Genomic DNA, 15,000 nt, shown 5'->3' with positions numbered 1-15,000 from the left:
CATAAGCATAAACGCATAAACAGACTATAACACCATCTAATAGATATGCGATGTGCAAATTGATCTGATATTCTGATATTTAATCAAGCAAACGAGAGAAACAACACATATATATTGATCAATTGATTCATGTTATATGAATGTGTATGTGTGTGTGTATGTGTACGCGTTAATGTGAGCGTGGTTTGAGCGTACGCCTGTAAAGCGTCGCCATTGTTGTCGGTACAAAGGTTGGAAGATTGTTAACTCGAATCTGCTAACTACTGGCGCACTATTTTGCTATCGAATGCCCACAGGAGCATAGGTTTTGCTGGCCAACGAACCAATCAAGAACTCCCTTTGGGAATGTCAAATTGCCAGCCAGAAATAGCATTTAAGTATCAAAGCAAATGTTATGTCTTAGTAAAAGAAGAATGCAATAGCTGGATTTGTCATGTCTTTTGAAAGGATGGTTCGAAATCGTTTGCAGGGAAGTAAACGAGAATGAAACCAACATTAGCAGACTCAATGTGTGTGTTACCTGTTATTTGTTCCGATCGTTGGACAGGGACCAGGCTGGAGCATCGTCCTGAACGGTTTAATCGAACAAATCGACCCAAGTACCTTTAATTAAGAACTTAGGATCCGGCAAATGACATGTTAGTTGGATGTAGTTATAGAACAGTTTCTGCAACCGGTATGTCGCGGCACATTGGTGTGCCATGAGAGGATGCTAGGTGTGCCGCAGTGTAACATGAATATGATTTTTCCCCTATACTTTTAGCTATATTCTTACTTCAGTTGTGCCGCTGAATTTTGAAAAGAATATGTCTTTCGCAAATAAAAAAAAAAAGGTTGCGGTGCACTGTTATAGAGCACCAAACGGGAATATTTAGAGAATTTAATTTCTAAAGTTTCCGTCTACCAAGTCCACTCACAAGACTTTGGGCGGCCCGAGACTATAGTAGAAGACACTTACCCAAGGTGCCACGCAGTGGGAATGAACCCGGAACCATGTGGTTGGTAAGCAAACTACTTACCACACAGCCACTCCTGTGGCCGTTTAAACTATACCTGTAATTGTATGAGGTCGATGCGATCTTCTATACATTGCTTTCCGTCTCAATTGCATGAACATAGTTAAGAAAGTGCTAATTATTTTTAGTCAACTTCTAAAGTCGAATCTAAACCAACGCGGTGTTTTTGAGTGCGTGTGTGTGCATGTGTGTGTGCGTGTGTGTATATGTATGTGTGTGTGCCTGCGTGTGTGTCTGTGTGTATGTGTCTGTGTAGGTGTAAGTACATGTGTGTATATGTGTGTGTATGTGTGTCTGTGTGTGTCTGTGTGTGTGTCTGTGTATGTGTGTGTACATGTGTGCGTGTGTGCGTGTGCATGTGCATGTGTGTGTGTGTCCATGTGTGTATGTGTGTATGTGAGTCTGTGCGCACGTGTGCATGTGTTATTTTGTGTGCTTTTGTGTCTTTTTCTGACATATATACACACAGACACGTACATGTATATATATATATATATATATATATATATATATATATATATATATATATATATATATACTTGCAGATAAACAACAAGTGACGACCATTCTTATTATTTCGTAAATTGCATCGCGGTTTAATTTTCTGGAAACAATGCCATTTCGTTTCTTTTTCTTTTTCTTTTTTTTTTAATATTTTTCCTCAATTCTTTCAAATTTTGTTTGATTTTTTTTTCTTCATTTTCTACTTCAGCTTTCATATTGACCAGTTTACAAATCTGCAATGTGTTCTTACGAAGATAATACACTGCGGTATCAAAATGATTTGGAAGCAATAATAGCAATGAAATGAAAAGTCTATGACACGATTTAAACACGGAACTGAGAATTTTGAACGGAAAAATGAACAAACAGAAACCAGAACTGCAATGGAAAAAGAACACGATAAAAACTACAACAAGACACAACATACAAACCCTGGAACGAAAGTTAATTTATAACTCTTCCACAAAAGGAACTAGGGTTTTAGTGTAGTACCACACAGCGCAAATTTTGTGAAGGTTCTGCTAGTTGATCACCTTTACAAACAAGCAATTTAGCGGTGCCAGTAGGGAAAACAAATATCAAGCATAAAACGTATTTATAAATGACTTACCCTTCCTTTCAAGATGGGAATTGCGAGTACAAAAGACAAGAACCATACAATTGTAATTACTATTCTTGCATGAGATATCGTACACAAGTATTTCGACTGCAGTGGATGCAATATAGCCATATACCTGTCAGATAAAGAAAAAAAGAGGGGTAGAGATATTATTGAAGGAAGCAGAAATCAAAAAGGTACATGTCTATCTTCGTTTATCACGTTTGGTTGGTTCTAAGAAAAAATAGCGTATTATATGAATCAGTGATAAATGAATGGTAGAAAAATGAGTTATAGGGAAAATAGGTTTCGTTCCGAGAACTAAGTTGTCCTGAGCATCGTGTATGGTCGCTGGGGTCCTCTCTTGTGGTCTAAGCACAATCGTTGACTGATCGCCGAGCCGTGTTATCACCGATCGGTTCGTGATAAGCGTAACGAAGCTCACAATGGGTTATATTGGATCAGTGATGAATTAGCGATGTTAAACAATGATAGATGCATATTTTTTTATATCTTAGACTCAAGTAAACAACGCCAGCCACTAAGGGTGATCGACATAGTAGCGAAAACTTCCTCAAGTCATACTGTACTGCATTAGATAAGAAAAAGACAGATATGAACGTGCAGCCATAGATATTGGATATCAGAAAAATAATAGGGCATTGTTTGGAAAGACGTTGGCCGGGTGTTGATATACTCCATCAGGACTGACTGCGAAAGAAGCTAAAAGAAGGGTAACAATAGAATTAACAACAACAGTAAGAATAGTAATAAGGACAACAACAAGAAGAACAACAGCAAAAGCAACTAAATAGACAGTAGTGGCTTAAATAAATAAATAGAAAAATGTGAGAGAGGAACATAAAGTGATTTTTAAGAAAGATATTAGAATCCTGAGATTTATTGAAGAAATAAGAAAGTCTTGATGGCTTTTCCTTTTTTTTAGAAGTGAAAGAAGAATATTTCCTTAAACCATAAACTTAATGATCTCCAAACGTCTGAGAAAGGTTGATTTGATGTGCCAAGAACAGAGCAATTTGTAAAAGAATTACGTATATATAGGAACTATTGCAAGTGCTAAGTTACTGTAATATATTTCGACATTGTGTTGCTGCACTAAACTAGAACCGATGGAGAAGGCCAGCAGCGGTCGGTAAAACTGCTAGAAACAGCAACCAAATCTCCCCACATGTCACACTCTAGAATTTTTATATAACGAAGCAGCACATATTGAATAATCTCGTTCTAGATACACTTAGCCAGAAAAGTAATGGACGAAAAGAGTGTTTCTGGAACCATGACTAATTAAGCTACCATATGCTGACTGATGTAAAGTTAAGCAACAACAAAATCTACTACTACCACCACCACCACCACCACCACCACAAACATTACTAGTTTTGCCACCGTCATCGCTACTACAACTACTACAACTAATACTAATACTACTACCACAACCACTACTAGTTTTACCATTACCATCACTACTACTACCACCACCACCACAATCACCACTACCACCACTAGTTTCACAACCACCATCATTGCTACTACTACTACTACTACTAATCTATGTTGCAAATCATTTCGGTTACGTGTTACATACTACCAGAATGGTATCATTCAAATGAAGAGTAGTAGTAGGAGGAGGAGGAGGAGGAGGAGGAGCAGTAGTAGTAGTAGTAGTAGTAGTAGTAGTAGTAGTAGTAGTAGTAACAGCAGCAGCAGCAGCAATAGTAGTAGTAGTAGTAGTAGTAGTAGTAGTAGTAGTAGTAGTAGTGGGTCTTCTCTTTGTATAACCACCATCCCCAGGTCAATACAAACACGATAGCCCTATGATCAGATCCATCATTCTAGAAATATTCATTCTGTCAAAATGAAAAAAAAAATTCTTACAATTTAATTTTGATTTTTGTTTTTTTTTTTTACTTTCCACTGAAAACGACGTCAAAATAAAAAATATAAATAAATTTTAAAAATCACTAAAGATAAATCAAAAACGACACCAAAAATTAGAAAAATTCAAATAGTTCATCTGACCTAACCATAAATAACGATAAAGTAGGTGATGAATGCAAATTGATTTGGTTTTTTCAGTCGAAGCATTTATCGGTTACAATCAGAGATTTTTGAGGTTTCTGGTGTTTGCGAATTTTGTAACGGTTTTTCTTCTTAAGTCATTAGATTTGTCGTATCCACGCGTGCACACACATATTTACACACATGCATACATACATACATACATACATACATACATACATACACACATGTATACACACACACATACATACTTACATATATACATAAATACATACATACATACATACATACATACATACATACATACATACATACATGCATGCATGCATACATACAAACATATATACATACATGCATACACACACACACACACATACATACATACATACATACATACATACATACATACATGCATACATGCATGGATACATGCATGGATACATACATACATACATACGTACATACATACACCCATACATATATGCATACATACATACATAAATACATACATACATACATGTATGCATGCATGCATGCATACATGCATACATACATACATATTTACATACATACATACACACGAGCGCACGCACACAAGTACACACAGACGAACGCAAGAAGAAGAAGAAGAAGAAGAAGAAGAAGAAGAATAAGAAGAAGAAGAAGAAGAAGAAGACGACGAATATAGTCCCACCCTTTGTGATGAAGTTATGATTTATAGCACCCTCCCACGCAAGCAAACCATAAATTTTGCTTTTTTTTTTATACCGGAAAAAAAATTAGAGAAGAAAAAACCTGTTGAGAAGATGCAAAGCTTCTTTGCTGTTTTGATCCAATTAAATTTCGATATTAAAACCTCAAATTGCTGACTGCAAAAGACAAATCAGAAAGGAGGAATTCCAAGAGCATCGTAGTAAAAGAATAACAGTGTTGGAAATCCTCAATTAGCATTTGAAGACCTGTTACGCTTATCAATGCTTTCGGATGGACATTTGACGATGTATATTTGTATTTTTGTCTCTCTTGTTTTTCTTCTTCGTTTTTTTTTTTGCTTGTTTTGCTTTTATATTTTTGTATAATATTATTGTTTCGTTTCGACTTCTCTTGTTATAATATAATTTGAAAAAATAAAAAAAAAACAAGCTTGTTATAATCCGATTTGAAACACGTTGTTATTATAACGCAATTAGGCCCAGCTTTATTGTTGTTTTGTCAACGGACATTGAACGTTCGACTACAAAACATTTCAATCATATGTTCGATATTTGTTGTCTTCATTTCTTTTCTGGTTCTGCTTTTTTTTTTTTTTTTGCTACGTAGAAAGTTTACTGGAGGTCAATCCGCAATTAGCATCAACTGTGTGTCACGTGAAATCAATAACCATTAATAATAATAATAATAATAATAATAATAATAAGAAGAAGAAGAAGAAGAAGAAGAAGAAGAAGAAGAAGAAGAAGAAGAAGAAGAAGAAGAAGAAGAATGATGATGATGCAGGCAGGATCGTCAACACGCCGGGTAAAACACTTAACAGTACTTCATCCGTCGCTACATTCTGAGTTCAAATTTCGCCGAGGTTGACTTTGCCTTTCATCCTTTCAGGGTTGACTGGAGACCATGTAATCGACTAGTCCCCTCCCCCAAAATTTCATGCTTTGTGCATTTAGTACAACTGATAAAACTGTGGAATTTAAGGTGGGGATACTCTAGGTAAAATGTGCGCATTTTATAAATCATGCTTGTACTGAGATCGTGCTTATCAATTTTTTAATTCCTTCATTACTCCGAGTACATTTGTGACAACAGGCATCTTTGTGGTACTCATCATCCACTCAGTCCAGCATTCGAAACCACGAGCTTGCGATAGTGAGTGTACCACACTAAACGCTAGACCATGATCCGTCCCTAACAAACTGCCTCCCTATAATACAATTTTTTGTTGTTGCTTTATATTACATTTTATTTCTGTCAGACCCCATCCTTGTTGTATGCATTGTAGATATATTCCACAAATGCGCGTATATGTGTGTGATGTGTGTGTTGCATATACATACCCAGCGCATATATGGTACATGAGTACATACGTCTGTAAGACGGCGGGAGGCTCATAAAAATATATATGTTAATACAAAACAACGGCAACTGCATTAACAGACAGCTTAAGAAGCCATGGAAAATGTTTCTCTCTCTCTCTGTATATATATATATATATATATGTATATATATATATATATATATGTGTGTGTGTGTGTGTGTGTGTGTGTGTGTGTGTGTGTGTGTGTGTGTGTGTGTGTGTGTGTGTGTGTGTGTGTGTGTGTGTGTGTGTGTGTGTGTGTGTCCAAGAAAACAGAATGTAAAGTGGAACTTAACTGCTCCAAAGGAAAAAAACTTTTGGTAATTTTTTTTAGATTCGTTCGGTTAAGGTCTTCAAATCTACTTAACTTCCAATGGGAGCTAAGTGGATTGAAAGGAAAACCATAATTTATAAATGGAATGGCTAACATAGTTCTACTTCATGTCCTATTTGTACGGCTGTTGAGTGGAGTTTTTATTAATATTAGTATAACTATCCTTAACTGCTTCTTCCTGATTTTCTCTGACGTCCTATCTATCACGTCACCGCTAGAATGTGGTAGTAATTGGACTTCGAAAGATAATCTAAATTTTTTTTATGCTTGCATTAGCTAAATTAAGACAAGCATTGCCTATGACGTCTTTTCAGCTATAACAAGACTGATGTTGAGAGATGTGTTGAATAAAACCACGATTCATGATTCTTCACCAACACTACGCCATACTCGAAATGATTACAACAAAATCATAGTTCTATCTGGCTGAGCCGGTTTCCATGGCGTATAAGTGACAACATTGTACCTGACTAGAACGCTGGTCTGTCCCAGGGTTATTCATTTGCAGCTAAGTTGACCATAACATCGGGAAATGAAGAACACAATACATCTCTCTGTCCGGGAATCGAAACCGCGATCTAAAGGTTGTGACCGCAAAACCTACACACTAGGCACACACGCCTTCACCGCAGTAGATTAAGCTTCGTTAAATTGCACTCATACATATGTTTAATCTAGGTTGCGATGTTAAACAGAGAGAGGAAAGTTATCAAGCTCTTATTCAAATTTGCGAAAAATTCTTAAACATAGGAAGATAACTACGATTTACGATGCTTTTGTTTTTTATCGAACCGTAGGAATCATAGGGTCAGTTACCCAATTTCTACATCATAGAGATGAACAACATTGATCCACTGCAGAGTTCAAGGACAGAAATTACGATCAAGGAAGCAAGTGGATTTCATCGAAGCTGTACTTGACGTGATTTGAACTCGGGAGGTATAGAGCCTGAAGAAATCCCGCTACATGTTTGTTTTTTCCCCACGTGTTAACAATTCTAGCGGTTTGTCACCTTTATGATATTCGGCAGACAATACATGTAAGGAGATAACAACATTTAACGTTATTCGATAAACAAAAATATTTTGTAAATGATATAATGTTAATTTCTGAATTATCGACCGTGTCTACGTTAAATCATTGCGACAGTATGATTATAACGGCGTTGGCATGTACATATATCCACACATATTCACATGGTGATATACACAGCTATACAAAATTAAACATAGAGTTTTACGTTGTATTTCTTATCTTTGATTATGCATTTTCCTAATGACAAGTTGTTGTTCCTAGAATGTAATTGCTTCAAGTGAACAAGAAACCAATTATACATAATGTCTAGACTAATTACCAAACAGATACAGACTCATAAACACACACGGGCACACGCATGGATACACACACGGCCACACGCTCATATACACACACATACACAGACACACACACATAACTTTATGCGTGCATATATGTGAGTCTATATATACACACATATATATACACACACACGCACTCACACACACACACATAACTTTATGCGTGCATATATGTGAGTCTATATACACACACATATATATACACACACACGCACTCACACACACACACACATACACATACACACACGGCCACACGCACATATATATATATATTGGGTTGTGCGGAAAGTTCGTGTGTATAGGTGTGTACGTACGTATTATGCCTTATAGGAAATATTTCTGTGTCCTTTTTATTATGTTTAAATCGTAGAACGATTAGATCGAAGTGGGGGTTCAAACATCATTGGTAATATATATGATAATACAAAACAGTTACAAATCCCTCTTTTCTGAATATGAGTAATACAATAATGAGTTCGAATTGCATAAGTATGATTTTTTCCCAGTGCATAATATTTATTTTCATTTGTATTCATATTTACGTGACTTCCTCAATTAACGTTGTTCCAGACACAACTAAATTTAAAGTTTTTAAATACAATGATTTAACCATTCATTGTTTATGCACTGCAGTACATAGGATACATTATGGTACCTTTAACACAGATATATCTATAGAACTTATTCAGATATGCATTTATGTGTATGCATATGTGAGTATAAGCGAGTGCACCAGCCTACGTATACATGCTATATGTGTGTGTACATATATATAAATACATATATATATACGTATATATACATATATGTATATATATGTGTGTGTATATATATATACATATATACATATACACACACACACACACACACACTACAATATATATATATATATATATATGTGTGTGTGTGTGTGTGTGTGTGTGTGTATATGTTCGTATCACATTTATGTCTATCATTTATATATACACATACTTATATAACTATATGTATACAATATATATATATATATATACATATATACACATAAAATATGTATATAGTTATATTTAATTTTTTCATCAATTACTTTTTTTATTTCAATCATTTCCGGTACAAATATCATTTTCATTTACATTTTCTATATAAATGTAATTTTTCATATATTCCTACTTTATTTATTTCACACACGTTTTTCTATGCATATATTTCTCGTTATCACAGACATACATCTCTTTATTATAATATATGTAACTTCTCCACCGTTATGTCATATTTCATACATACATATAATATATGTGGGTGTGTATCTGTGTGTGTTTATATCTCATATTAAATCTTTCATTATATGCATCTGTTTTTTCTATCTATTTTTCCATTATTATTGTCTATAATGTGTACATTATATATGTGCAACATATATGTGCTGGAAACGATGTATCAGAAATATGTATAATATATATCGATTAATTTCAATAATATATATCGATTCGATATTACATATTTTCTGTCGTTTGTGATATAAGTTCTTTTATTAATAAATATTTTATTACTTCCTATTATCAATTTTATTTCCTTGATGCGTTTTGTAACTTATTTTATCTATTTAAAATTATTATTGTAACTTCATTACCTTACAGCCGTTTCTGCTATAAGATATGGTGGACTTCTAGTTGAATACCTGGATAACATCCTGCAGTTCTATCAGACCCTTGAATATGAAGTGCACTTTATTTGGGATTTGCAAGAATGGACTATTTAATTTCGTACTTAATGCTCTGGAAATTGAGTGACTGAATATGTCTTGCTAAGAATGTATTAGACTTTAGGTGAACATTACGAGAAGTACTTGTTATGTTGAGAATCAGAGCTTCCGCAAGTTAGTAGTGATCAGATGTTTAGTAATACCCAGTATTGGAGTTGGTAATTACCGTACACTCATACACCACATTAACTACGACATAGTTACCATTCAATGGACACTTCATTCCAGGTTTAAATTACAGTTGTGTTCTGGGAGACGGGTTGTTGATAGTAATATAGAGAATATATAAAGACGACGAGCTGGCAGAAACGTTAGCACGACGGGCGAAATGTTTAGCAGTATTTCGTCTGCCGTTACGTTCTGAGTTCAAATTCCGCAGAGATCGACTTTGCCTTTCATCCTTTCGAGGTCGATAAATTAAGTACCAATTACGCACTAGGGTCGATGTAATCGACTTAATCTCCTTGTCTGTCCTTGATTGTCCCCTCTATGTTTAGTCCCTTGTAGGCAATAATGAAATAAATAATATAGAGAGTCCGTTATCTGTAGCTTCTAATCGGCTTACCGAGTGATGTTCTGCGTTAGTATCTGGCTCAGCTATGGGCGTTGTGATAGAAACAAAGTCAGCGGAAACGGGAACTACGCCTGACTGACCAGCGAGACGCTCAGTATTAGCATCAGAATTTCATGTTGCTCTAGTGCACCCAGCTGTAAAGGAGAAAACGTGCAACGGGCTGGCACATCGTCTGGAGGTATACGCCGTAGAAACCGGGTAATAGGCCTTATGAGTTCTAGGACCTGAAATAGTACTTCCCTTCTAATAGATATGTGAGATTAAGTGAATATGCACATGCGCTTAGGTATGTATATAGGTATACGTCTTTCGACTCGTGTTTATATATGTTGGATAGGAAGGGAGTTTAACTTATAGAAGGTACGAACTTGAAAGGGTTGTTTTTTTGTTGTTTTTTTCTAAATAAAGATCCATCATAGTCGCTATAAGCTTAACATGACTCTATTAACTGGAAGAAAAGAGATGATGATGATGATGATGATGATGATGATGATGATGATGATATGTATAACGACGAAGATGTCGACGACGACGACGACGACGACGAAAATGATGATAATAAGGATAACGCGGACGTCAGCGATGACAAAATAAGAAAGAAAATCGAAACGAAAAAATTTATGTAAAAAACAAAAAAACAACAATATTCGCTGGAGGTATGGCAAATAAAGAATATTTAAAATGTTTTAGCGGATCCTTTTATCTCTTATATCATGCTATTTTTTATAGTTAATGTTCGTTTATTCCGTTCTTAGAGGGAAAAAAATGTTCATATATATAAAAAAAAAATTATGAAATATACGCGAAAAATATAAAATAAAACGAAACGGTTAAGTGAAATCTTTGTTGTTATTTTTTTTTTTTTTTCTTGTAATGTGTCACTTCAGAAACTTGAAACCACAATTCGAATTAACAAACATGAAGCATTATGAAAGTATAGAAAATGCCTGCAGTTTGCATTTCATAAATTATGCCAGAAGAGCAAATATAACGATCTATTTATTTTATTGCTGTTGTTTGTCTTTTGAGCCATTTATTCATTTTAAACCGATGAAACCAGAAAGATGCATTTAAATACACGTATATACATACATGCATAATTAAAATGAAGTTTACAAAATTGGTATGTAGATTAGTTTTTACCCGCATGAAATGGAGACATAAAGTCAGAATTTATGGAGGCTGTTAGTACTAATACAGATATGGATTTGGATAAATAAGCTTAATTTAAGAGACATGGTAACGTAATTGCATTATGAAAAATAGTTAACTAGCTATACATATATATGTGTGTGTATGTATGTATGTATGTTTCTGAGTGTGCACATGGGAGAATGTGTCTGTATGTGAACATGGGCGAGTGAGTATTTGTATTAATGTGGGAGGGAGCTATATCGGTTATGGAAAAATATATGCAGTGAGTTCAATTTCTCACCGTGAAAATGTCTTCTTCTAACATCTTGAACGAGCAGTATTTCTGAGTAATCCATGAAGTCTCCAAATATATTTCTTCATGAATGCACATATATGTCTTTCTTTCTATGTGTACACACAAACACACACACTCACACACACATATATGTATATGTGTGTGTGTGTGTGTGTGTAGATACAAATATATATATGTATATAGATAGATACATACATACATAAGTACATACATACGTACGTACATACATAAATATATACACACACAAACACACACACACACATATATATACAGATATATAGATATATATATATATAGATACATACGTACATACATACATATATGCATATGTGTGTGTGTATACAGATATATATGCATATAGATAGATACATATATACATAAGTACATACATACGGACGTATATACATACACACACAAACACACATACACGCACGCACGCATATATATATACAGATATATAGATATATATAATAATACATACGCACGTACATACATACATACATACATACATACATACATATATATATATGCACACAAACACACACACACATATATATATACAGATATATAGATATATATATATAGATACATACGCACGTACAGACATACATACATACATACATACATATATATATATGCACACAAACACACACACACACACATATATACAGATATGTAGATATATATATATAGATACATACGCACGTACATACATACATACATATATATATATGCACACAAACACACACACACACATATATATACAGATATATAGATATATATATAGATAGATACATACGCACGTATATACATACATACGCACGTACATACATGCATACATACATACATACATACATACATACATACATACATACATACATACATGCATGCATACGTACATACATTGTTCCTTGTATTATCTATACATTATCTTCTTATAGCCGTAGGGATTGAGTTATTGATTGTAGTACTTAATACAATACCACTGAACTTTTTAGTTATAACCGCCATAATAAAGATTCGTTTATCGCTGTACGCGAATACACGTACGGGAATAGACCTTCTTAATAGTATTACTTGGTACATTTTCTTTGTTTAATATACACGACTTCGAAAAACACTGAGTTTTTACATCCAACTGTTACTTAGATATATTATATGCCCACAGCAGAAATAACTAAATATATATTGTTTCTCTTTTTTGTTTCGCATTTCATTCTCCCTTCTTCTTTTTTTTTTTTTCCTTCTGAATAAGTGCTTTGGTGAAATCATATAGGTTAACAATCATGAATTATTTTACAATAGCACAAAAGATTTTGGATTCCACCAGGAAAGAAATCATCGTAAAATGATAAAGAAAATGTAAACATTAAAATGAAAAGAAAATTTTTAAATGGCGGTAATGAATTTATACGTAAAACAATGAAATATGTGGCTTCTTGCCATATTTTTGTATTGCTTATTTTATCTTATTTTTATTCTTGTTTTTCTGTCTATCATCTTGTTCTGACGTAGTTTCTTCAAGTGAATTACCATTGAATGAATCAACTAGAAACTTGCGTAAAAACAAAGATATTTGCCTGTAACTATAGTTGGAATGTCTCTTCAAATATCTTCTTTTATTCTATTTAAAATTAAGTTTAACCAAAAGAAGATAGACATTTCCACAGACATTTTTCTTTTTAAAATTCTATTGATGGAAGAAAAGAAATATGAAATATATAGAGAAGTATCATTTTATATATATATATATATATATATATATATATATATATATATATATATATATATATATATATATATATATATATAATGAATCTTAAATTATTGCGTAAAATCGTCTTCACATACATTTCTTCCCTTCTGGAAAATGAACGGACACAGAGACGATATAAAACCGGTGAACAATCGTTTAAAATTCATTTTCACAAATGAAATGAGGAATCTTGAAAACAGATATTCTATTCAAAGGAAACGATATTCTTTAAATGGTACCTTGTAAAAGCTCAAATCCTAACTAGAGAAGTACTGGGCCTATGAATTTTGTGATATATATACATCTGTTTGTTTGTGCGTATCCACGTGACCACGTGACCGAACAGGCTATCAGATGTTGTTACGTCATGACCGTTTGCACTTCACATCGTTATAGACGATCTATGTTTAGTCCCCTATTCTCATTGTCTTTCAAATAGACTCGTTTTCGTCACGTTTCTGAAACGAATCGCAGATGGAAATCCGTTGGGTAAGGTTATCCTCAATCAATTGATGTTGAACCCACAAATGGAGACTGCTGATGTAACTAACTTGATACAGACGGTTTTCAAAACACGATTTGGATATCTGGGGAATATTTATGATCATCTCGGTCGTATAGCGGGAATTGGTGTCCTTATTAATTGCTATTGGCCAGCCAGAGCGAGGTGTATCTTGAACCAAAAACTTACCCCATCGTCCAAACCACTTCTGGCACACAGACTACATATCTTCCAGTTGGTTTACACCGCTTTCCGGCCTTTTTATTTTAAATAAGAAAAAGCATGAGGTGTTGTTAATGTTAATTTTGGCTCTCTGATTTCAGGGTGGTCCCAAATATATAGAGTACAACTTCTCTCATTGCAAGTTCGCATCGGACTACAGTACTATATCAAATATCTAACCTACAGCCAATGTCCTCCTGTAGGCTTCCGTCGCTTTCTACATATATAAAAGCATGAGGTGTGGTTAAATTTAATTTTGGTTTTCTAATCCCAGGGTGACCCCAAGTACAAAAACTACAGCGAACTACCTTAGTATATCAAATATCTAACAAGTGCGCATGCCCAAGGCACAGACTGAAGTTATAGCTGCTTAATGGCGTGCTTTAATTTTAAAGCGGCAGAAAAAAACCGAACGGATTTTGGGGGCCTACCCGATAGATACAAGTTGATTTTCACTTAATTACAATGTCTGAGTGTTTATTAAAAGAAAGATAAAAGATATTCATTTTAATGAAATACAGAACTCGAATTTTCATATTCTGGTAAATAATTACCTCAATTTTAATTCTGTAATAAATATCTTCAATAACAGAAAAAACTTCATTGTAGTGTAAAATTTTTAGAAAATTTTAAAAAGCAACTTGCGGTCAAACGGTGGACGGGCGCTACTTTGTATAAACTGCATTAGCCTGTGATTGACTCTATTAAATTATTTTCAACCCGAATGACCTCAGTTGTTATAATTAAGCCATTCAAAGAGTGTATTAGTGCGGATGTATGAACCTGGTTAAGCTTGGTTAATTGAAGAATATC

At 34.1% G+C, this 15,000-nt stretch overlaps 1 protein-coding gene across 1 annotated transcript in view; it reads right to left on the bottom strand.

Annotated features, from left to right (window-relative positions):
* The window catches only part of LOC106867241 (QRFP-like peptide receptor), a 172,324-nt gene that overhangs the window by 15,351 nt on the left and 141,973 nt on the right, over nucleotides 1–15,000 (bottom strand). The window contains exon 4 of the mRNA XM_052974678.2: nucleotides 2,131–2,254. Coding sequence (XP_052830638.1) covers nucleotides 2,131–2,254 — 124 coding nt within the window. The remainder of the gene's footprint in view (nucleotides 1–2,130; nucleotides 2,255–15,000) is intronic.

This window comes from Octopus bimaculoides, chromosome 19 (assembly GCF_046866305.1).
Source record: "Octopus bimaculoides isolate indiv1 chromosome 19, ASM4686630v1, whole genome shotgun sequence".
In the NCBI taxonomy this organism is placed as follows: domain Eukaryota; kingdom Metazoa; phylum Mollusca; class Cephalopoda; order Octopoda; family Octopodidae; genus Octopus; species Octopus bimaculoides.
This window is presented reverse-complemented; position numbering and strand designations above follow the sequence as displayed.